Source organism: Neophocaena asiaeorientalis, unplaced genomic scaffold (assembly GCF_003031525.2).
Source record: "Neophocaena asiaeorientalis asiaeorientalis breed wild unplaced genomic scaffold, Neophocaena_asiaeorientalis_V1.1 scaffold534, whole genome shotgun sequence".
Lineage (NCBI taxonomy): Eukaryota > Metazoa > Chordata > Mammalia > Artiodactyla > Phocoenidae > Neophocaena > Neophocaena asiaeorientalis.
The window spans coordinates 1,012,007-1,037,395 of NW_020172826.1; the positions used below are offsets into that span (position 1 = coordinate 1,012,007).

At 35.9% G+C, this 25,389-nt stretch overlaps 1 protein-coding gene across 1 annotated transcript in view; it reads right to left on the reverse strand.

The window, feature by feature from the left end:
• Window positions 1-25,389, reverse strand: part of COL25A1 (collagen type XXV alpha 1 chain) — a 466,880-nt gene that overhangs the window by 62,757 nt on the left and 378,734 nt on the right. Inside the window, exons 13-18 of the mRNA XM_024741942.1 lie at window positions 22,984-23,037; window positions 21,004-21,030; window positions 18,307-18,351; window positions 10,943-10,975; window positions 10,476-10,511; window positions 5,741-5,785 (exon numbers count right to left, since the gene is read on the reverse strand). Coding sequence (XP_024597710.1) covers window positions 5,741-5,785; window positions 10,476-10,511; window positions 10,943-10,975; window positions 18,307-18,351; window positions 21,004-21,030; window positions 22,984-23,037 — 240 coding nt within the window. The remainder of the gene's footprint in view (window positions 1-5,740; window positions 5,786-10,475; window positions 10,512-10,942; window positions 10,976-18,306; window positions 18,352-21,003; window positions 21,031-22,983; window positions 23,038-25,389) is intronic.

Below are 25,389 nucleotides of genomic sequence, written 5' to 3' on the forward strand. Positions count from 1 at the left end.
AAGGAGTAAAAGATATTATTTTTTTAACCTGTCTAAAAAACCTCTAATATACCAGTTTAAATCAAGTCATGCTTTCCATGATATTTATTACCCCGAGCAGATCCGATTTTCATTGCCCAAAAAATAGTACAACGGGGCTTGAAAAATATGTGCTGACTTGCCTGGGTGCTAAAAGCATCACCAATAATTTTGATTAATGTATCTTGACACTGAATGCATTAACCATACAATACTCTTCTTGCTGAAGGGCTAATTAGAATTCAAGTCAGCATGATACCTACTTTTGAGGATTACAGCAAGAACATTTGTTGTAATAAGAACCTTCAGGCAGCCAGTTTTGCTAATGATTGATTTGTAAAATTATTGAGGGGGAAAAAAAGGATGAGAAAGTAGAGTCTGTCCCCCAAACACTTATTTCCCTGAAGGATCACATTTGAGCATAAATTAAAACATCTTGGTGGCTATGATGAAAATGAACTACAACAGCAAGTTTATTTAAAATCCAGAAAACATAAGTTTCTGATTTTTTTTTTTAAACAGGATTACATCACGAAAGCACAATTGGTGTATTTAGTCGAGGGTTCGTTATGGCTGCTAAAAAATCTCTGATTTCTGGTTGTATGAGTTTCCTGATTGGACTCCTAAACTATTCGACTGCTCAGAAGCACTTTGTGCAAGCAGGAAGTAATTATAAGTAACAATAACACACTGCTATCCCTTTAACCAGTATTCTTTTTCTTTTTTCTTTTACAAATTCATTTCACATCCTATGTCACTTCCAAAAACCTTCTTCTGTTATTTTAAAAATGTGATTTGATGTTTCTAAGGAAGGAACCTCATCTCCAGTGTATTTAGAAGATAAGTTTCTATAGATGACTGGGCACTATACTTAATCCTAAGAATGACAAAATAATGTTTCTGCCACCTGTAAAAGTTAGTGCTTATATGATCTAGTGTCAAGGATGATTTTATATAACGAAGTGTAAACAGTTAGTTACTGTCTCCTGATCCTCAAGTTCTTGATCTGAATCGCAAATTGTCACTAATGTGGAAGCCAGAACAAAAATATCAAGCTTTGAGGGAAAATACCGTAAAAATTTCTTTGCCACCTAAATGATTTGTTTTTCTGATTTGATGTAATTTTTACTGTATTATGTCTCCCTATTGTATTCATTTTAATGTATCAGGTACATTTTTCCCAATTTACTTTCTAAATATGATGAGATACACTGGTAGTCAATGCTGAAAGGAGAAAAACAAGCATTGAAAATTCATAATCGTAAAAAATGTCTTGGGCTGGGCAACACTATGAATGGGGCCTAGAGATTTCCATTATAACATGTCAAGCTTTCCTTTTGCTTTTCCTGTGAAGAGTGTCGGGAAGGAGAACTAAGACAGTATCATGTCTTATGTGCAGAACACTGTGTTTCCTCATCCTTTATCCCTGGAATACATTGGGTTATAGGAAAAGGGGAATAGTGTGATGTCATGTTTCAAGAGAAAATATGTTATCTTACTGCTCTTAAAGGTAACATTCAACCATCACCGCAAAGGAGTTTTTAGAATTTAGATCTATGAATCTGGAGGGTGTAAATGGCTTTATGATCTCTAGGTTGAAATGACTCACAGGAGTAAAGACTCTATAGAACAGGTGCATAAACAATGTTTCCAACATTCTGAGCTGCTCCAAGAGAAATAACAATAGCTAAAACTTATATAGCGTTTACTATATGTTTGGCAATATTTTAGGAGCTGCATGTATATTAATTCATTTAATCGTCACAACAACCCTCTGAGTTATGTATAATAATAATTCCCATTTGATAAGGAAACCCAGCACAGAGAGATTATGTAACTTGCCCAGTATCATGATATAGCTTCATAAACTGGTAAGGGGTAGAACCGGTATCTACACACTGGTGGTCTGGTCCGAGGCTCTTGATCACTGCTCTTCATGACTTAATTACTAGGGTGATGTAACCATGAAAGGGGTAAGCAATTTTCAACATGTATGGAAAGAAAAACATGTTTAAAACTAGGAACTTTGAATCTCGCCCTTTTATGTGATATTGGAAAAGCTAGTCACAATAAAGGTTCACCCATGAAAGATATATTCAAAGGCTTGTTAATCAAAAAACTTTTCTGAGCTCAATCCTTACTCCAGAAGACCAGTGTTTGCATGGCACACTGTACAATGTACAACGTACAATAACTTAATCTTCCCAGCTGAACATCTTAACACTGTATGAACCATGGATGCATGAAATAGGAATTCCAAATGTCTTCCACCTGCTCAGAGCACTTTCCAATACTTGTTCGGGAAGCTTAAGAGTAGTTCGAAATTAAGTGATGCCTCTTCTTAGTGACTTTTATGTATGCCGAAGGTATCTGTACTTATCTCTGAGTGGGACCCTGAGGTGAGAGATAGATGAGTCTGCTGTCTGTATTTAGGCGCTTTGCTCATTTCCTGAGAGCAGTGTGGAAGGCATGTGGATGTTCATTAAGCTTCCAACCGTTCCCTGAGAGCAACAGGTGGCAAATCAAAGCTTCCCTGGTATGTCACGGCTGGTTTCCTCAACATCTTGGAAATAACGGATGGCATTTGCACGCTCTCTGTAGTACCAGCAGATAAGGAGACGGACAGCAAGGAAGTATTTCCAAAGCATAAACAAACACACAGGGCTAGGAAAGTTATGACTAATGCTCTTGCTACCACACATTCTAAATCCATATACGGTGGTTTCATCTTTTAAATATTATTACTCATTCAAACTATGAAATCAAGGTTAACTGTCCTGTGGTTAACTACCTAACAGAAGCAAAGTATATTAAAGGAGTAAAGAATATCCCAAGTTAATGAAGCTATATCATAAATTTATAAACTTTGAACTGTAGATTTTAAAATATCCAATAACTACTCATGACTACGATGTGTTTTTAAATTGCCTCCTTTACAAAATTACTCAATTACACTGAGCACCTACTACATTATAGGGCAAGCATATCACTTACATTCTGAATGAGAGAGAGAAGACAGAGCTTATTAATCCAAAAATAGAATCTGTGATTTAAACTGAATACTGGATAGTTACCCAACAACACTCGATAATTACATAGAAAAGTATCTCTAGTTAACGATAGAAAGATTTTTGTCAGTTGATGGCTTCTTCTCACCATAGTCACTAGTCAGGTTAGAAAAACAAAGGAAAGTATCAGCTATAAGATCTTGACAAAATTTGTCTGGCAACATCCCATGACCCTAGAAATAAAAACATTTACTGGAGGTGGCAAATCACCAACATCTTTCCCAATTTGAAAAAGTTCAAAACCTTCAAACTGGTCCACCGATGACTAGGGAAATGAGCTGGGGTATTTTTCACAGTGGAGGACATAAATCACAGGTAATGAGAACGAATAGTAGTAACTGTAATTGTTTTGTTTGTTCGTTTTGGAGGGAAAAACCCCAATACCTTCCCCCTTATATACTCTCTCTCAACAAGAAAGCTCACCCTCAGGAGAAGGGACAACTGGATTTCTACACAGCACTGAGATTCCTGCCTCAGGATCTGGTGCTGGTAGCACAGCCCAGCTAACCTACAAGCAAGCGCTGCAGGAAACCCTGCCCCAGTCCTTCCAAAATGCCCCTCCTTTTAAATGCCTCCCCCCTTACTTATAATGTTACCGGCTTCTTTAACTTAGTGCTGAATTTAGTGTTCTTAAATTTGTTTTAAAAATCTGTGATTTTCCAAATATCAGTAAAAAGCGCTTTTTTTTAAATGTGTGGGATTATTAAGGAACTGCCATAAATTAACTCTGCAGTATGAAATCACATATAATTTATTAAGTTATTTTTGCTAAATATCAAATGACAAGGAAATGACTTTGACTCTTTAGTAAACTGTTGTCATGGAGTGTACTTTTCAGTGAAGAAGCCAAAGACTAAAAGTATATTAAAAGGACATATCTGGACATCTGTGATACTAATCTGGAAACATCAAACAAAAAGCAGAACCACAATTTCTGAGTGCCAACCTGGAATTCATAGCTTTCATGGCTGTTAATTATAACAATATACTCATAAAATATTACATATGATACCATATGATGTCTGGGAACTCAGTAATTTAATATATTAATTCTAAAATCATACTATTCATGTAGCACATTTCAAACACAATCTTCATAAAGCAGCATATACAACCCTCTTACTGAAACTAGGAATATTAATTTTAGAATCATCTAATATACTCTAGAGATTAATTCAAAATTCTATATGATGAGAACAATGTAAAGAAAAATCTACTTGCATTATGTTATCAAACAGTTCTAGAATTAAAAGAAAAAACTTTAAAATAAGAAGCTGATTTTAAGGGAGCACTACAGCTAAGACACTAGAAATTTTAAGCCTTGTCAGTTGCCATGTAAAAAATTTTAAACAACTAAAAAAAATGTTTGTTAATATTTTTAGACAATTTAAAAACATGTAAAACAATGTTTTCAAGCTAAGCTTTAAGCAGTTATTTCAAAAGACATACAAATTTTATGGGAATAGTATGTAGGTCAATAAAGCTTAGTAATATTTGTACTTTGCAGTGAGAATTATTAACAGGAAGTAGAAGCACAAAACACATTGGAAGGACTTCCCTGGTGGCGCAGTGGTTGGGAATCCACCTGCCAATGCAGGCGACACAGGTTCGAGCTCTAGTCTGGGAAGATCCCACATGCCGCAGAGCAACTGCGCCCGTGCACCACAACTACTGAGCCTAAGCTCTAGAGCCCGCAAGCCACAACTACTGAGCCCATGTGCCACAACTACTGAAGCCTGCGTGCCTAGAGCCTGTGTTCCACAACAAGAGAAGCCACTGCAGTGAGAAGCCTGCACACCACAACAAAGAGTAGCCTCTGGTCTCCGCAACTAGAGAAAGCCCGCACACAGCAACGAAGACGCAACACAGCCACAAATAAATAAATTAATAAAAAAAAAAAAACTTTGGAAAGATTATTATAATGGGTGAATCACAAAAACAGCTGCCTGGATATTAGATTTAAGGGGATGTTAAGATTTTAATTCTGGTCAAAATCTGATAGGATCTTAAGAGTAAAATTTAAATGTGAAGGGAGACATTGTAGACTTTTAAAGAATTCCTATGACTTCAAATGAAATGACTTTTACATTTATTTAAGGGGCATAGTAGGTTATATAGTGGAATATACAGTCCAGATAGCCATGGCAAACTTTAGAAATACCCATGCTTCATTTTTTTTTTATTGGAGTAGAGTTGATTTACAATGTTGTGTTAGTTTCAGGTGTACAGCAGAGTGATTCAGTTTCATACATATATATATATTTATGTATATATTATACATATACATGTATATATATATGTTCTTTTTCAGATTCTTTTCCATTATAGCTTATTACAGGATCTTGAGTATAGTTCCCTGTGCTATACAGTAGAACCTTGTTGATTATCTATTTTATATGTAGTAGTGTGTATCTGTTAGTCCCAAACTCCTAATCTATCCTTTCCCCCCCTTTCCCCTTTGGTAACCCTAAGTTTGTTTTCTATGCCTGTAAATCTATTTCTGTTACCTGTGCTTCATTTTTAATTTAAAAATTTAATTGGTTGAAATGGCTGGTGAGTATTTAAAGAACAGCACTATATTTTTAGCTTTTTTCATTTTTATGACTCTCACAGTTACATTTCTATGAAGCCAAGACTGTCAGTGCAGTATTTACCTTTATCCCCGGAAGTCCAGGAAGCCCAGGAAGCCCTGGTTCACCCTACATAGGAAAATCACACAGCATTATAGAACAGTATTCACTCAGGCACAGTATCTGAGAAAAACATGGCAAATGCTCCCAGCTGAATTCTTGCTGTATGTATATATATGTCTAATATATATACTGTCTAGTTTCAAGATATTTGGTGAGATTATACAGTTCAGTCAACTCTTGATTCAGGGACTGGTTGACCATTTTGCAGATTTTTCTGGATTTTCCCTGCTGCTGCCAGTTTACTGCTCGTTGTCATCACTACCAGAAGGTGAGAAAGAGAAATAAAAGGAGAAGGAATTCCTGTGTTTTATTACTCCCTGGTCAATGATTTGTTGAGGAGGCTGAATCTATTTGCTGAAATGAGGATTACGTACATTTAAATAATGCATCCTATTCCAGGGCTCTCTTACCTCAGATAATCAAGAGTTGGCTGTATGAACAGATGGTCATATCAAAACAATATACATTAAAAGTCTCATTCACCTAAAAGTATAACAAGGTTTCTTTTCCATTCCTGAATGATGAGAAGATAAATGCGTGGTTAAGATTATACTTAACTCCAGCCCGTATATCAGACAATTGTTGAGTCTGGGTAACCCTGCTTAGCAATTGAGGGCTAATGGTACCAGGCAGCTGCTTCTGAATACAGGTTTGAGATTAAGTGGTACATTTTGGGTGAGCACACTGGAGTCAAGCTAAATCTTCTCATTTTCACATAATTGTTTACATTATTTTAAGCACAAAGTATAGTGACAAGAAGTTATATTGCTTAGAAAATCTCCTGAATTCCACTAAAGAAGCATAAAAGAATTACTAGAGAAAATGAAAGTCCATCCTGTGTTGGACTGAGGTGACTAAATATTGTAGAAAATAACATTTGAAGGTAAAAGTGTCACATCATTTCATGATGGTGAGTCAGTGTTATGACAACTATACCAAAAGAGATAGAAGCATGAAACTAAAGATAAAAGTGGTAGAAGGCACTTCTTTAATCTAAATGCTTGAACGACCTTATTCCAAGGAAAATCTACTAAGAACAACCAGACATTTCATCTTTAATATTATTACTTTCAAATTATGGAGGGCTATAATTTGCTCTGGTATTATCACAAAATGACTTCAGATACTGTTTATATTAAGCTGTATGGTTAGACATAGAAAGGAAAATGACTTTCCTGATGGTTTAGGTCAAAGGTGCTTCAGGAATGCAAAAGAAAAGCTATTCTTTCTGAAACTACCTGAGTGAAAGTTTGCATTGTGAACAAAAAGATTAAGATGAGATTAAGCCAGAGAAGAAAGAATGATTATTAAGAATTTGATATTTCATTCAAAGAAACTTGTCCAAGTAGATTAAACTTTACATAGATACATTATACATTTGATTTTCTTTTTTTCCCCCCATTTCCCTTTAGTCAATAACTTTAGGAAGCTCTAGTAAAAAGAGCTTATCCATATTTCAGTGAAGATTCTCTTTTACTAAGAAAAAAGTATAAGGCCCTTGAAAACACAGTAAGTTGCAGTAGAATATACAACCAATAAAAGTAAACATATTGGTGACATATTGATAGTTCTGTATTGTTTCCGAAAAGCCCCCAAAACTCAAGACATCCTATTTAAGACATGTGTGGAAACATATAGGTTGTAACACTGTTTCCTCAAAGAAGTTTTTACTAGACCCTTCCCTCAAGGGGAAGGGTCAAATTAAAAGGATCTGATGACTACTTTAAAGTAAGATATTTATATACACATGCACATACATAGACACATCCATGTTTCTCACAATGAGAAAGATGTATAAAACATTATGGATTATTTTATAATGTAGATCGGATACTTACAGAGAGTTTGAGCACTTAGCTCTTCCCTACATCATATGCATATATATGTAAGTATATAGGTTATAAATGTACTTTTTAATGAACAAATCTTTCAGGAATTCATATTTCATACTCTTGGATTTTGACCTTTCCAAATTTATGTCTACTTAAAAGTTGACAGAATGAAGGATTATAAAACATTTAATGTTACCCTTTGTGAAACATCTCAGCATTTTTAGGAAGATATTTCTTCCTATATAAATGTTCTGTCCTTATACCATGAATGTTTATCTTTTAATTAAGAGACAGTTTTCAGTTAATTTCTCCATGCTTGCCTATTTCTTGACTCAGAGCTTCTCTGAGCTGAGTTCTTGGGCACGCACAGCCCAAGTTCAGATCTAGGTCATAATTAAGAATCGGTTCGTTATTCCATTCAAAGACTTCTTGCCCAAGTATATTACACTTTACACTGATATGTTATGCTTCTGGTTTTCTTTTTTCTTTCCCTTTCACTCTTTATTCTCCATTATCGGAGACCCTTGTCTACTGTTAAAGTCAGTTCTCTGCTTTCACCCCATGTCCCTGTGACAGTGCCCTATGTTTCTAGATACAGTTCAACTGTGCCAGTCCCTTACAATGGGCAAAAATGTATTTTTACCCCATTAAAACTAAAAAATATATTTTAAAAAGATGTGGAGAAGTTAGGAAGGCAGCTATGCTCACACTATACCACCAATGCCATTGAATGTGAAGTTAGGAAGGAAAAAATTATGTGATGAAACACACACTCACTTTACAAACATATATACCCTAACTCACATATCAATCACACACTCTCCTGCTCATTCCCTATTATGAATGCTACTCTAAATAACAAACTTTCATACTGCAAAATACCAGACAGTGGAGAGCTAATCAATGCACTTTAATCCTAGCAGGATATCCTCTACTTTTCTGGGAATGTCCCTAATGCAGGAGCTTAAGTACCCACGAACCCACAACAAAGTTCTGCAATGGTGAGGAAAATGTCGTGGAAGATTCCTTGAATGGATTCTGTACTCAGTTCTGTTTGTCATTTTCCAATCTAAGCAACCAGCAAGAATGGAAACACTCTACTTTTAAATCAGTGTTGGGGTAAGTATTGCCAAATCCAGATATTAGACAAGGAAGTCATAAATATTGTGGGAAAGTGAGATTGCGTCAACGGGTAGAATCTGGCCTAAATATTAATGAAAAAGATACTGTTCTTTTCAGGGCACATTTTCATTCAGATGGGTTGTAATATTCATACACATATCTGTTCAGGTAGAATCCACTTCTCTCAATATAATTTAAAACAGGTTTTTAATGAAATACAAAGAAAAGCCAATGTTTCCATAGGTAAACCTATAAACTTCCAGAAATGAATCTAAAATGTATTTTTAAATAATCATGATAAAGCAATATTTTATTAACCAATTGTCTTCCACTCTGAAAACAGTGGAACCTATATGAAATTATAGCAGACTTGTTTTGTTTTTTAAAAAGCCATAACAGTTTTGCAGATAATTCTTTTAACTTATCACAGTTTTGGAGAGCAGTTTAAATTTAGCTTTTAATTTTTAAAGACTGAGGGACTTAAAATGAGATCATCTGAGAAAATTAGATGCTCTTTCAAACCAAAGCAGACCATGGATCTCTGTGATATCACTAATTTCAAATTTCTTACATAAAGAATCATTAGGAAATCTTAGGCACTGAAGAGCAAAATTTGCAGAGTTATGCTGGGCTCTTTGGAAAAGTCTCAACTTTACCTGAAATTGGGTCTAATGAATCATTACTCTTAGATTTTTAATTTCAAGAAAATCTATTTTTCAATTAGGGAAATGTTAAAAGAATGTGAAAGACCTTCTCAAAAAACACTTTAATCTGAAGTGTTTAAACAAAGCAGTGATCCTCTCAATAACTTCAAGAATGTGGGAATATTTTTTTATGTTATGTTCTAAGGTTCCAAAGGACTACAATGGGATTTATTCTCTCTTTCTCTTTATAATAATGAAGTATATTCTATGTTTCTATTCATATTATTTTTTCTATAACATTAACTACTGCTAGACAAAGGCAGAGTCATGATCTCAGAGATTTATCATAATGTGGAATTCATGTTTACTTGTTAGCCACGTCTGTTATCTAAAAATCTAAAATCTGCACTGGGCATTGATATCCAGATGCTCAGACGATAAACTATGAACAGTCGTTTCCTGCTTCAGACTCAAATGAGAATAAACATATTCATTGCATGTCCTATAATTTATCACTGAAGTGAAGCACAAATGATAAAAAAAATTAACGTTAGATCGGTTAAAGTGGTTTGGTTACTGTCTCTAATTAAAACTTAGTTCATGAACAAACCTCTTTTACAATGTAACATTCACTGCTTAGGTAGATATTATTCACAAAAAAAAAGTTATCAGCAGGGAAGTATTTGAAATGAGAGGAAAAGAATATAATTTTAAAAGAACTGTCCGTCATTCCCTATTGAGACAGTTCAGTAAATATTCATTTCTTCTCATAAAAGATAGAAACATGCAGAGTATTTTTAAACATGCAAGATAGGTTGTTGGCATTCCAACCCAGCAGATCTTTGTTAGTCTCAAACAGCTCAGTATATGCTGACTTTAGTTCATGAAGCATCCTTTTACACGTCCAGATTATGTTTGTACTTCTACTATGGTCAGCATCAACCCTTTTAAAATGAAAAACACTCAAAAACACTCTGCATATAAGGCATGAAAATGGCATCATTTTCAGTAATTGTTCTCATATTATACAGTGATAGCAAACATAGTCAAATGGTGACTATAAGACAGTACAAAGAACACACCAGAATAGGGATTTACCTTTTGCCCTGGACGACCAGATTCTCCGGGCTCTCCCTGGCCAAAGAAAATCAAAGATGAAAAGGGCAGCCCTATAAGAATTTTCCAAAAGCCTTAGGCCCTTGGACACTTTCAGCCTCCCCGATGACACATGCATTTCATTCACTTTATTCTGTTGTTCTACATCTTACCAGACATATGAACATTTTTTTTTTTTTTTTTTGCTGTAAATATACCTAAAGCTCACATACCAATCCACATTTCCATAAAAATCAATCAGAAAGGGAAGAAAAGGCAAGACCTCTTGTTTAAGTCTTTATCAGAGATTTCTAGCAGATACTCCGTGTTGTGTCTAGAAGCTGATTATTGCAGTAGTATAGGAACAGAGTTAGAACCATCGAAGTTGGTAAAAGGGAAGGGAAACAAGAGACTTATAAAAGTCAAAGCTGTAACTCCTGGGGCACAAACACTTGCAAGGCTATAGTTACCTTAACTCCTGCAGCGGACGATCCAGGGTCACCCTAAAATGAAACGCATGAGAGATTATTCTACAAGTGATGGGAACAGGAAACACACAAACACACAGAGAGCTGTTATCTACAGGAGCGCCTAAGGAAACCCCATGACCAATGGGCCGAACCATGCTCCCTAAGATTTTGTATCAACATGGCTAAGATGTCAGTAATTTCCAAGATAAACAATATACTTTCTAAAAACACGGGTTTACTTTGCAAAATACATAAGGACTACATTCCTTGAAATAAATATAAATATATAAATATGGATCTCTTCCCTTGATACAGTGCTAAAATTGTATTCTAAAGCAATATATTAGTGGATCTGGAATTTCAGTCTTATCTATTTCAGGAATTTATTAATGTCACTGGCTATCATTTACTAGAGTTCCCTGACCCTTTCAGTCTTCAGAAAGTCAGGGTTCAACAGATGAAGTCAAAGGGTTAATGACGTTGAGCTGGAAAAGGCCATGCCGCCGGTCAGTTTGTTTTCCTCATGAAGCACCGTCACCGCTATGACCAGCACGTTTTTTTCTAGCTCTACACTTATTTCATTGTAACGCAGTCACCGGAAAGTTACAGGATGATGGATGACTTGTGGGTGACAGGGACACAAGGAAGATCTGAGAGAAAATCTTGAGACAGAATCTGGTTTTCTGAAAGGCATTGTATTCCATCCAGATTTCACCGAGTGTGACTACATTCTTAAGGCAAATGTGCTCTAAATACACAGGTAGGGGCTAACAGGAGATAGCACGGAGGGTGGCTGCTTATTTCTGATACGAGGTCAGACAAGGGCCTAGATTTTCCAGTTCCTTCTAGTCCTCTGTCCCAAAAACATGCTACAAGGAAAATAAAAGGGAGAAAACATAGTCATTTGAGAAAACAGAAACAGCCACAAGGAGGACGGCACATACTGAGGTTTCCTCAGCTGTCCTATCTGTGTAAGGGCTCACAGAGCTCTAGGGGTCTACTTCCTCGTTCTAGGTTTAGAGAGTTGCTCATCAATGTCGTTTAGAGATGGAGATACACTTCAGGCCTCTACACCTGAGGTACTTGCCCCTCTCCCTCAGCTTCTCTCTCTTCTCCCCACAGCTGGCAGTTCTCTTTGTTCAGGTCTTAAGTGGCTTTGCCTCAACCCCTCACTGAACAACCTAGACACATGCCCCTCACATCCACATCTCACTCTGCAGCACCTGTTCAAGTCCTGCAAGCTCACTGCATATGGACTATGTATATATGTTTTCTGCCTATTCTTTGCTCGTCCCTCCATTAGATGATCAGCCACCTGTGGGCAGGTTCAGGGTCTATTTTTATTCAGTGTCTGAATAAAATATGCTGGATATGTATATGGTGAATAAATGAACAAATCTAAGAAAGAATATTTTCAGCAAGCAGTCAAGAATCAAAAAAAAACCTTTGGGAAGAAAAACAAAGCTTAAGAAGGAGGAGGAAATAATAAATTAACTCATTTGAGGAAACATACGAGTTTCTTTGACATCTGTAATGGCTACTACTCAAGGAAAAATTAAAACATGACAAAACATATAGAACAGGATACCAAATACTGTCTTATTGTAAAATGATACTGGTTTCTTTTCCCCATCACTAATAATCAATTGAGTTCCGAGTGGGCAGCGAAATAAATGTGGCTAATAAAATAATACTTATTTCTGTTTCCACTAAATCAAGTCTGTCTGAAAGCCATCAACACCAATGAATCAGTATTTTGCACAATGAGACCTTTGTATTCGTAAAAGCAATTTTGACTTTTCTGAGCCCCCTTTTTCATCTTATTTATACCTCACAAGACTCCCAGGAGATAGGGCAGATATTACTATTTCTACTCAATACATGAGCAAATTGAAGCAACTTGAGCCTAAGTGAATTTTGGACTTCCTGAATTCTATTGCCATGTTCTTTTTATTGGAATAAGAAAAGAATTATTGGTTTATCTCATTTTGGCAACAGGGCACAATGGTTGTAGTAAACTTATAAATAAAAGGACGTTGCTTGTATTAACTGTAGTTTAAACACTTTTTTTCCCCAGTGTTTTAATGGAAAGTGACTGGATAATCCACTAACGAGAATAAGGACTAGATTTAGTTCTCAGAAAAAGTGGATGGGAAGGAAAGGACAGTTTTTAGGAAGCCTGATTTATTTGTGGAAACTGGAGCAGTTTCATTTGATGGACAACTATGACTGATATATCAACTTTCTTTTCAAAAATTAGAACTGTGAAATCTCAAGGAATTTTAATAACTTTTAAGTGGCAAGGCAATTGCTAGAAGACATTCCTAAGTTAAACATTTCAAAGGATAATGCTCCAAGTATTGAAAATAAAAGTCAGTGTTTATAATCCTCATTCCTCTAAAAGTGAAAATGAATACAGGATTAAAGTAGGAAAAAAACCCAACTGTGTCTCTCTAAGTATACCCTTAGCTTCACAAATCAGTTGGTTTGAAAATAAAAGTGTCCACAGGGTAAATCATAAAGCAAAAAATACTTTGAGAAGATATTTGAGGTAAATGAATTTGACTTTGCTATTGACCATTCAAGTACAGAATTTTTGTTTTTGGCTGTGATTATTTTCAAGCACAACATCTGGTATATAATTATATGTATGTGTTACTAAAGTCTATGTGGATAAATAAAGTGAATGTGGTGATATTTCTATCAGTCATTAATTCATTCAATAAATATTTATTGAGCATCGATTATGTGCCAACCATGTTCTGGATGCAGGGATACTAGGAGCTAGGGCGATAAAGCGAACAATGCTGTTTCAAACCCTGCCCTTGTCCTGTGCTTACGATATAGTCACCCTTCCATATCCCTGGGTTCTGCATCTGCGGACTCACCCAACCTTGGACTAAAAATCTTTTGAGAAAAAAATTCCTGAAAATTCCAAAGAGCAAAACTTAAATTTCTGTGTGCCTGGCAACTGTTTACATAGTATTGGGTTTCATAAGTAATCTAGAGAAGCTTTATAGTACAGCTGACCCTTAAACAACACAGGCTTGAACTGCAAAGGTCCACTTATATGTGAATGTTTTTTCAACAGTAAATATTACAGTACCACATGATCTGCAGTTGGTTGAAGTCGGCGGATGGGGAACCACGATATGGAGAAAACAGGGATGTGAAGGAACCATGTATAAGGAGGGCCTTTTGTAAATTATACCTTGATTTCAACTGGCAGAGTCCCAGCACTCCTAAGCCCCGCATTATTTAAGGGTCAATTGAATATGGGAGTATGCGCATAGGTTATATGCAAATACTAGCCCGTTTTATATAAGGGACATGCTAGGATTTTGGTATTTGCAGGGATCCTGGAACCAATCTCCTGGAGATACCGAAGGACTACTGTACCCATTTGTATATATGTATATAGTATATATGTACACAAATACATGTATTCAAAAATATTATTGATTGAATGCATAAAAGATACTTTCTTTTTCTTTCTTTCCACGTACAAAAAAGTCTGGGATAGGAAGAAATTGTCATGTTGGGAAATTTTGTGTCACCACAGAAGACATGATAAACAAATGCATGGTATAGGAAAATGTTCTACCATTCAACGAAAATAAGAAGCAGGTGAAAGTAGAAAAAAACAATTTTTTAAGGTTTTTCATTCAATAAATATTTATTATCTTCCTATTACATGCCAGGAAATTGGATTGGTGTTGGGAATAGAACAGTTTGGTAACTTATAGTTTTTTGTTTGTTTATTTTTTCCTTTCCAGTGAGCTGGATGCCCAATTAAACAAGGAATTACAATAAATTGTGATAAGGGTTATGAAAGGGATCATAGAGAGTGCTCTGGGAGCACATAGAGGGTAACAGAGACAGTCCAGGGGAGACTGAAAGGCTGCCCCAGGGAAATGACTTAATAAATCCAAGGTCTCAGTAGACAGGAATAGGATGAGAACGTGAGGAGGTGGAGGTGGACAGAGAAGAGTATTCTAAGCTAAGGGAAGCATCATATGTGCTAAATTGGAGAAGGCCCTATGCCCAAAAGAAAAGCCTTCCTATGTGATCTTAAGAAAAGGCAATTTGGTGGGTGGCTCCAAATATGGGTGTCGCTTCTGAAAAGGCTCTGAGGATGCAAATCAAAGATGCTCTGCAGGTGTAAAGTAAGAAGGCAGGTTATTTATAGAAATGGAGATTGGGGGGGGAAAGAAAAATGAAGATACAGACAGGCAATACCAAGAAAGTGAAGCTTCCTGCTATATTGAAAACAGATAACCAACGAGGACCCACTGTAGAGCACAGGGAATTCTGTTCAATGTTACGTGGCAGCCTGGATGGGAGGGGAGTCTGGGGGAGAATGGATACATGTATAAGTATGGCTGAGTCACTTTGCTGTGCACCTGAAACTATCACAACATTGTTAATTGGTTATACTGCAATATAAAATAAAAAAGTCTTTAAAAAATGCTCAGAAAAAAAAAAAAGAAAGAATGTGAAATTTCTAAACGAACAGATAAGGTTGTGAATAATAGAGTGGCATGATGGAACCATTCAGTGGTCTGCACCAACACTTACTTTCAAGTGCTGGGATAATAGATAAGAAATGCATTTCTACATTAGTTGGTGGGATTAACACTCCAAAGAGCAGAACATAACTTTCCCGTAGTAACTCCACACATGATTAAAACCAGTCTCTGGCAGGTCATTCTTAATTCTAGAGTTCATCGTAGCTTCTGGCCACAGAGAAAACCCAGCCCAGAGGTTTTTACAGTCCCACAGCATTTCCAGATGACCAGTCTGGAAAGGCTTAGATTGCTTTACCATCCAAAAGCACCTAGTTGGATCACAAGGAAAAAAATCCTATTAAAGTGAATCGCCAATGACGTAATTTACTACATCAATGGCAGAAAAGAAGCATTTTTTTGATTTTACATCTCAAACTTGGTAAATGATGAATGAGTTTCACATACTGAACCCAAAGGCCATGAGAAGAGTGTTTCTAACATGCTGGAAACAAATTATGTGACAGAAGCAGGAAATGTTTAAAAAACACATCAAAAATTATATTCCAATTACAGCATTCTTGGAGATGAATGCTACAGGTCAGATTACGTATTATATGTTACAGATTCCTATTTACAATCCCCTGTTTAGACTCACTGAAAATTTATAGAAATGATTTCTATTTTAACTGAAGCATTTCTCAAACTTAATTTCAGTTGACTAATAAAACTTTTTGATAAAAAAGAAAAATAACCCACCTAGTTGATTTCCATTTCCATGTGGTAAGAAAGCTAACATTTATTGAGAGTTTACTATGTGTGAGTCAGCATGGTAAATGATTTGTGTTAATATAAAAAATAAGAACCGTATTCCTTTGAGATGAATTTAGCTTTTACAAAGAAAAAAAAGTTGCTTTACTATTGCAATATTAAATTTTAAAAATGTGTGATTAAAGAAACTATTGGCCTACATTCAAAAATTAAGCTCTAAAAATACATATTCTAAAGATTAAAATTCTCTACATAAATCCACATAGGCGTAGCTCAGACTTGGCATAAATGGTTTTCACTTGGAGAAACTACTCTCTGTTTAGAAGATTTCCTTTCTTTAAACAGAGGTTGGCAACTATGGCCCGAGGGCCAAATCCAGCTAGCCACCTGTTTTTGTGTGGCCCAAGAGCTAAGAGTGGTTTTCACATTTTTAACGGTTAACAAAATTATAAAAAGAATAATATTTCATGACATTTGAAAACCATATGAAATTAAAATTTCAGTGTCCAGAAATAAAGCTTTATTGGAATAGAGCCACTCTCATATGTATACATATTGTCTATGGCTGCTGTCATGCTACGATGACAGGGTTGAGTAGTTGTGACAGACGCCATATGGCCCACAAAACCTAAACTATTTATTTTCTGGCCCTTTACAGGAAAAGTTTGCTGACTCCTGCTTTTAAGCAAACACAACAAAGGTAAATAAAATATCTATGTTTATATACCTAGGGTTTTTAATTTTGACTTCAAGAAGTCATAGAGGTATATCACTGGTCCCATTAGTATTAAACATACTCATGTCATGGTGGATTGCAGCAGGATACCTAAATCTGACAGATAAATAAAATGGGTTTACAGCAGTGGTTCTCAGTGAGGGATGATCTTGTTCCCCAGTGGACAATTGGCAACCTCTGGAGAGAGTGTTGGTTGTCACAACTCGGAGATGCTACTGGCATCCGCTGGGCAGAGGCCAGGAACGAGGCTAGACATCTGACAGCTCCCTCAAGAAGGATTATCCAGCCCAAAATGTCAGTAGTGCAGAGGCTGAGAAACCCTGGTCTACAAGAAACTGAGAGTCCACTCTAATTTCTAGACTCCCTTTTGAATACAAACACAGTTGCTACTCAGTGACATTCATTTATTCCTACCATTAATTTCTCCCTACCACCCATGCCATATTTATATTAATATTTATAAGAATGAGGAAGACAAATTTCTCTTTACTTTATGGGTATGTTTTTATGACTAACAATTGTCCATCTGTACCATAATAATTTTCAAAGTAGAGTATTCTTATTCTCAACTACAAGCCTAAATGAATCATTCTTTGTTTCATCAATTAGCCTGATTTAAATTAAATCTGACTATTCCATTTTTAGTTTCTTAAAAGATCTTTTTCTTAATTCTTAACATACAGCACAAATGAAATAAAAATTTCCTTCCTATGTCAGAGACGTGTGTGAAGTAAGAATCCAAGCAAAAACTTCAATAGACTGAGGAAAAAAAGACAGGAGGTAGGAAGATGAACAAAAGACCACCGCAATATAAGTGCTAATAATGGTTTAAAGGCCAAAAAAGAAAAAAAAAAAAAAGAGAGAGAGAGAATACAAAGGCTGACAAAATATCTGGATCTAGTAGATTTCAAGTTGAAGCAAATTTTCAAGACTGCATGAGAGGCTCTAATCAACTGACTTTAGCTGATTATCAAACTCTTACATCCCCTCCGAATCCTCTGCAATCTTCTATCCTAAAATCGGGACAAATGGAATCACTTTAGGAACTCTATTTTTATATCTCTGTGTATAAAGGGAGTGCTCCATTTACACATAAATAGTGGTGTGTTTCTTTTTGTCTTGAAAGTCATATTACTAGAAACCCAATTACGCATTTTCTAGAATTTTTGACATAGCGTTTTACTTTTAAAATATTTAAATTTGTAGCTAGGAGCTGGTGGAACAATCACCTTTTATACATTAAATATTTAAAAGTTTTCTAATTGTGTAGAATTATCTCTGATCTCCCATTTTCATGTACATGAAATATTCTTGCTCATACACATACTCTTTCATATTTTGCAACACTGTACCTTTTCACCTGTATCACCTTTGGGGCCATTCTCTCCAGCATCTCCCTAGGAGGGGAAAAAAGCAATACATGTAAAATATATTGGTGACATTCAGCAAAGAGTACTTTTCATTATTTTAAGTTTCCTTTCATAGGCACTATGTATTAAAATCTGTTGTAAATGTTCTACAGAGCTAATGTACTTTACTTGACCAGCTGCCTGATATCAACTAGTCCAAATAAATTTTATTACAATGAACATGGCTAAATAGTTTTAAGCTACTCCACGATAATAACAGAAGGTAATTTCTCTGACTTCTAATAGCTTATTCTGGCACTAATAGCCTATTCTGGCCACCCTAACTCTTTCTCTTTTCTCTGCTCAAAGAGTCACTCTAACAAAGGCTTTCTCCTGACTCCCTCAGTATGCCGTGTGCCTTACCCTTTCTGTCTCCTTCCTTGTCCCACTCCTGCCACCTGGAGTCCTGCCTTCTCCTTTCCCTTCAATCTGTGAATTCTACGCATCTCAAATCTCCAGGCCCTCAAAGTGCATGACCCAGCCCTCAAAACTGCTGCACCCAGATAACATTGAGTTATCTGGGCCTAAGTGTTTTGCATTTGAGAAATAAATGTTTTATATCTTATTAGAAAATTTAAAAAAATTATAGTAAAATAAATTGGGGAGTTTATGCTTCCGTTGTTATTTTTGAGAGCTCCTATGCCTATTCCCTCACTGATATCTTTCTACCCACAAGCAGTGCTTTAGGAAAAAAGTCATTTGTCTATAATCCATGCTTTGCTTTCTTAAATTCTAAATTCTTTAAGTCTTATAGAATGCTCTAGTGGAAACATCATGAATTTTGGAGCCAGAGAGTTCGAGCCCAGGTCCAGGCCCTACTGGGCAAATGAAATTCTCTTTACATCAAATTTCTCATGTGCAACGTCAGGGCAAGAATGTTTTATGGGGTCATAAGAAATAAACAATTACTGCGTCTAAAGCAACTGGGACAGTATCTGACACATCATAAGCTGTTAATGATAATCATTAGCAATAACAATGCATTATTGTTCATACATTCCGTAAGCTGGAATACCCTTCTGTCCAGCTGCGTAAGAGGTCACTCTTGTATCATTTAAAATTTTCTGTAAAATAAGAGAGAAGCTACTGATAATGCTTTCCCTGGGAGAAGGAGGGGTGGCGAAGGAGGGAGAGTTTAACCTTTTCTCTTCACTTTCTTTTCTTGTTTCAGATAAGCATGAGGCTATCCTCCTCAGGCATTCTTTTATGGTGACGGGGACAGCACGGCAGCCTGGGAGCGAGTCCCTGGAATGGTGCTGGCACTGCTCCTTTTCCCTCCTTAATTGCTACACAAAAGAGTCATCTGATGACTAATTCATTTCAGGTTAATTACCATGAACTGGTTGGAAGCCAAATAAATATACTGATCATAAGTTATGGGGGATCTTTGATAGGCAGCTCATTAGCACACTTTTAAAAATTGCTTGGAAATCCCTTTATTAAATAACAAAACGAACAAAACAAACTTTCTTATTAGGAAAACTGGTTCAGAGTGGCCATGAAGTGAAGGGTTTGACTGAGTTGCCTCTCTGCTCTGCTCTCCTTCCATTTAAATAAATGTCTTCTTATTTTTGTTTTACAAGAATACAGTTGTAAAATACAGCTCAAAACTACAGTTACGTTCATGAAGCTTGCTGGATCTGTAGATGTACTTCTTTTGGGATTAGTGGTGATGACACTGATTTGTCAGAAAGATCGTATCACTTATGAAGGGCATTATGTGGTATCTTGGTAGTTGCCTGCAGAGACGGCATACTTCTCAAACACTGGTAAAGGACATAGCATGAGAACTCCCCCAAAGGAGTAAGGAAGGATGTTTGTCTAAGAGAAATTTAACATATGCACTCTGCTTCTCCTTTTGCTTCTCTTTTTGGGTTTTATGGGAATTCTTTTTGGGACAACTTTCAGTGTATTTGCTGCAGGTAAACATCTGTATCCCTTTAACCTACTGACCTCAGAAGTAGTAGAGAGAGAGAGGATGCTTAGAAAAGTACTGGAGTGGCATTAGCAAATAGGTAGAACAAAAATTTTGCAGGCCTAGGGATTTTTGAAAGTCATTTAAAAGCCTGACATAGAATGTTTAAATTTGCACCCTTCTCCTCCATTTCTTTAAATCTTTTTTACCCAAACTTCTATACATATATAAGAATTACACTATTTTCTCCTTCCACTAATTAGCAGTTTGAAAAAACAGTGGTCATTATATCTATCTACATCTATATAACTAAGCATACCTTGTTTTATTGTGCTTTGCTTTATTGTACTTCAAATATACTACTGCATTCTTTACAGATTGAAGATTTGTGGCAACCATGTGTCAACCAAGTCTAAGGGTGCCATTTTTCTAACAGCATCATTTTTCAATTAAGGCAGGCACGTTGTGTTTTAGACATAATGCTATTGAACACTTAACTGACTACAGTATAGCGTAAACGTAACTTTTATATGCACTGGGAAACCGAAAAATTCGTGTGATTTTATTGCAATGTTCACTTTATTGCAGTGATCTGGAACAGAGCCTGCAATATCTCCAAGGTATGCTTGTATACCTGTATCTGTCTATCCAACCACACACAAATACAGTTCAGTTTGGTACCTCTTTGGGGAAAAAAAAATAAAAATCAGCAGAATCATTCTCACCTTTTCTCCTCGTTCTCCAGGTTGTCCCTGGCCAAAAGAACAAAGATTGAGTGACATATTAAATTATAAAACACCTAATCAATCAACACTAAACAAAATCAGATATTGAACATACTATCAATAGATAAATTATACATGACATTTTCTATTTTGGCAATATATAGTTGCTCTACAAAAACAAAAGGTTAAGACGAGTTTCCTGGAGCACTGAGTATGGATATCAATAGCAAATGTAATTTTAATTCTTTGCTTTCGAGGACTAAAGAAAGATATTTAAGATGATCAGCCAAAACCCGGCTTTTAGGGCACTAAGGAGAAAAATGTTGTGGCAATTCAACGTCTCAAGAGGCTTTTGGGATTATGACGCTTTATCCTGCTCAAACTCAGACTCAGTAAGGTGAGTTTATTTACTTACATCCTTCAATGAAATCTTCCATTCAAAGCAGCCCCTGGTGCACGGATTATTTCAGGGGTCAGAGTACCAGTGTAATTCTCTAATCTGTCTTCCCCTGATGTGACTAAGGCCTGGACTTGGACCCCTTCACAATGTCATGAACTCTCTTCAATCTGTTGTTAACCACTACGTTCCAAGTTAGGTGTACTTTAGGAGGCATTAGTTTTTTTCAGAAAAGATACTATATTGGGGCAGACTCTAAGTGAGTTTAGGAGAGATGTCTTTACTCAAAATGATGACCATGACAGTACAAGGACTAAAATGCAAAATTGTGTTCTGAAAAGAATCTCATTTTCACTTTACCCAGGAAGGGACAGGGGACAGAGTCAGAGAATAAATCTAAAGCAAATCACACACATTATGATAATATTCCTCTTAAGAAAAGCTTGAGAAAGTGTTGCAATAAGATCAGACTACTTTAAAAATGATTTTTAAGGTGGTTATTGTGTTTTTTAAAATTATAATTCACTCAAGAAGTCTGTTTGAAGGCAACACTCTTTTCACCCCCTGAAACTCCGCCTGACCCTTTGGCTTTCTGAATTTCTGGTTACCTTTCACTGCTCAGCAGCCATCCTGATGGTCGCTAGGCAACAGAAGAATAGTACTGAGAACATATATTAAGCATTAACTCCTATCATTTGGCATTTTAGCATGGAGCAAGAGAGGGAAGAAGACAGGAAAATGGCTGTCGTCCCAGAAGGAATATTTTCTTTCCTCTCCTGCAGGACAAAAGACAGGTCTATAAATTTTAGGTCTGTCCTAGGCTCCTGTCAATAGCAATGTGATCTGTAAAATCAGCTGACAAGCATCTGTGGCTATGGATACACACCAGCACAGCTGATGGGATTAGATATTAGTTTTGTACTTCAAGGGATGGTCACTCATCAAAGGACTTGGGATTTGTCTGCCTATTTGGTTTAAACTAAACTGTCACCAATCTTTTTATATTTAAGATTAATTTGTTCTTCAAAAACAAAGGAAATTTGGAACCCCCAAAATAAACTCTATTACATTTTTTCCCTACTTAGTAATTCAGACTACATCCATTTTTAAATTTCAAACATGCCACATTTTTATTATGCTCTTCATTTGATTAACTGGTTAGGTTGTGTAAGCCTTGGAGGTGGCGAAATCTTGAGGAAAAGTCACAGTGGCACCGTGAACATCTTTAGTACATCTTGTAAAAATTATGCAAATGTTGGCAGTATGGACATGGCCTATGTTGTAATATGTTCATTAAGTGGTAAAATGACAAAGTCACATTTGAAACACAGGCTTTCTCATGTTATTTAAGTATCTCAGAAATAAAAATTTAGACATATCCTACACTGTTTCTCCGCATTTTTAATGCTAATCACAAACATCACTTGTTCTTTAGTCACAAACTTTTATACTATAGTGTATTATATTACTGACAAAAAATTCCATCCAAGTAAAACCAGTGGAATATAAAAAAAGTGTAACAGCTTACAATCTCATGAAAACTCATGCCTCAAATGATTCTGCTTGGTTTTCTTTGTACTAACCTTTGGCCCTGGTATTCCATTCTGTCCTACTGCTCCAGGCAACCCGGGTTCACCCTCAAAATATAAAATAGATACTACTAAATAAAACAGACAAAATCAACACATTACATAGCTCATTAGAGGATATAACCATCCAATAATGCTCAAGAAGTACATAGTATGTTAGACTAGTTACACAAGTTAGCTTGTTTGGTCCAAAATTCTATGTGCTAGGGACCGAGGATACAAGAGGGCTTATTTCCTTGTGTTGAGTTTTTTCTCCACTGAGAAAGTGAAAGCAAATTGCCAATGGAAATGAATATCTAGCATGACGCTAGGTACATATAGCTAGGTATATGCTAGGTACAATATTTGTTGAATGAGTAAAAGACATCTGAAAATTTAAGACTTTCTTGATGGAGAACTTTCAAATGATTCATCAGCTCAGGAAAATAGAGACTAAATCATTCTATTTATTAGACTTAAACAAATGAGCATCTCCAAACCTAAATCTTGAAGAATATACACACCTTTGAACATCTACTTAACTCATTTAGACACATTTGACACAAAAGTAAAAATGGCTTTGATTTCTCTTTCCAGTTTCACTGTAAATATAATTAAAATAAACATTAGGAGTTGTGGTTTTCATTGTCATATTGAGTGATAGGCATTTGAGAAAAAGATGATGGCTATTAGCTAGAAGGATTTTCCATTTCAGAAAGATGATGATGTATATCAATCTTTCTAGACTCTGAACCAGCAATTGTTTTCCAAAGCGGAAGTCTCTTGCGCTCAAAAGCAAAGGAAAGATATTCTGCATGACGACTGTAGTTAACAATACTGTATGGTATATTTGAAAGCTGTTAAGAGAGTAGATCTTAAAAGTTCTTACCACAAGGAAAAAAAAAAAGTGTAACCATGTGAGATGATGGATGTTAACCAAACTTATTGTGGTAATCATTTCACAGTATATACATGTATCAAACCATTATGTTGTACACCTAAAACTAATTCAATGTCATGTGTCCAATGTATCTCAGTAAAATTGGGAGAAGAAAGAAAGTGTAGCTTTTAATACTTCCGTGTAGCTCAAACGTAGAGCAACTAGAATTTCATTTTCATTTAAAAACATTCCCAAAGCCATTTATTATGTGCTTCAACTTCTCGGCAAGTTTCTTTCCCCTGAGGGTTAAAAAGTTGCTGCTTAGCGGTTTCCCTGGTGGCGTAGTGGTTGAGGGTCCGCCCGCCGATGCAGGGGGCGCGGGTTCGTGCCCCGGTCCGGGAGGATATTTTAGAGCAGTTTTAGGCTAACGGCAAACCAAGTTGATTTTTTAAGAATGTTTTCTAGGTGGTCTGGAGGGCAGAAATTGTGCCATTTTAGTATTTGTGCTCTCACCTTCAAGAACACCTACATTAGTAAAACAGCAACATTTAAGTTCCAGTAGCTTTGTATTCATTAACTCACTTAATTCTCACAAATGTCTATAAGGTAAGTACTATCTCTATCTATATTTAATAGATGGAGAAACTAAGGCACAGAGAGGTAATTTTTCCAGATGTACACAACTCTGCGTTAAGAGGTTGTGCTTTTAGTACAATGACGTGTTGCTGAATGAATGAATGCATCTCGAAACTGGGAGAGTTGATGAAGAATATTTCTATCCTTATTATCGTTTGGTTTATACTCCCCATTTATAAATGACCTTCCAGAATGTATACAGACCTGAATTAAATGTAACTTCTATAAAGATGATTTTTGTTCACCTACCAGATAAACTAAGCGATGTGAAGTTAATAGTGTCTTTCTAGAAGAGCGAAAAATGTTTTTCTCTTATACTGGATTATTGTAATTGTTAAAGTCTTAACTCATGGAAGAAATTCTGCTTCCTACATAAAGTTACACTATAATCATTTGCTCTTTCCTCGATAAAATAGCAAAAATGTTGACTTACAATAACGATGGCTATTATAAGAAAATTTTGATAAGCCATTTGTACATAACCAAGGGTAAGAACTCCAATGGAAATTGAATACGTCCTGAAAGAGGACTGTCATTTACTATGCAACCAGAAAAAGAGTTATCGAGTCTGTTTTCTTCAAAAAACTTACACCAGGAGGCACTAATATCGTAACTCATGGTTTAATGCAAACGAAATGCTGCCAGGGAACAATACAAACTTTGTTTAGACTTTCAAAGAATAACTATGGTAGCCAGAATTATTTTTTTTAAAAAATGGTTAAGCCCCTGGAACCAGACAAAATACATGCTGAGATTTTGAAGCAAGGAAGACAAATGTTGCTTAGGTGTCTGCACAACATCCTTCTTAAAATATGAACATCGAGGGACTAAAACTTGATCCTTTTTTTCCCTTTGATTTTATATTTTGTTAAAATAATCTTTTAATGTAAAAGGAAACAAAAAAT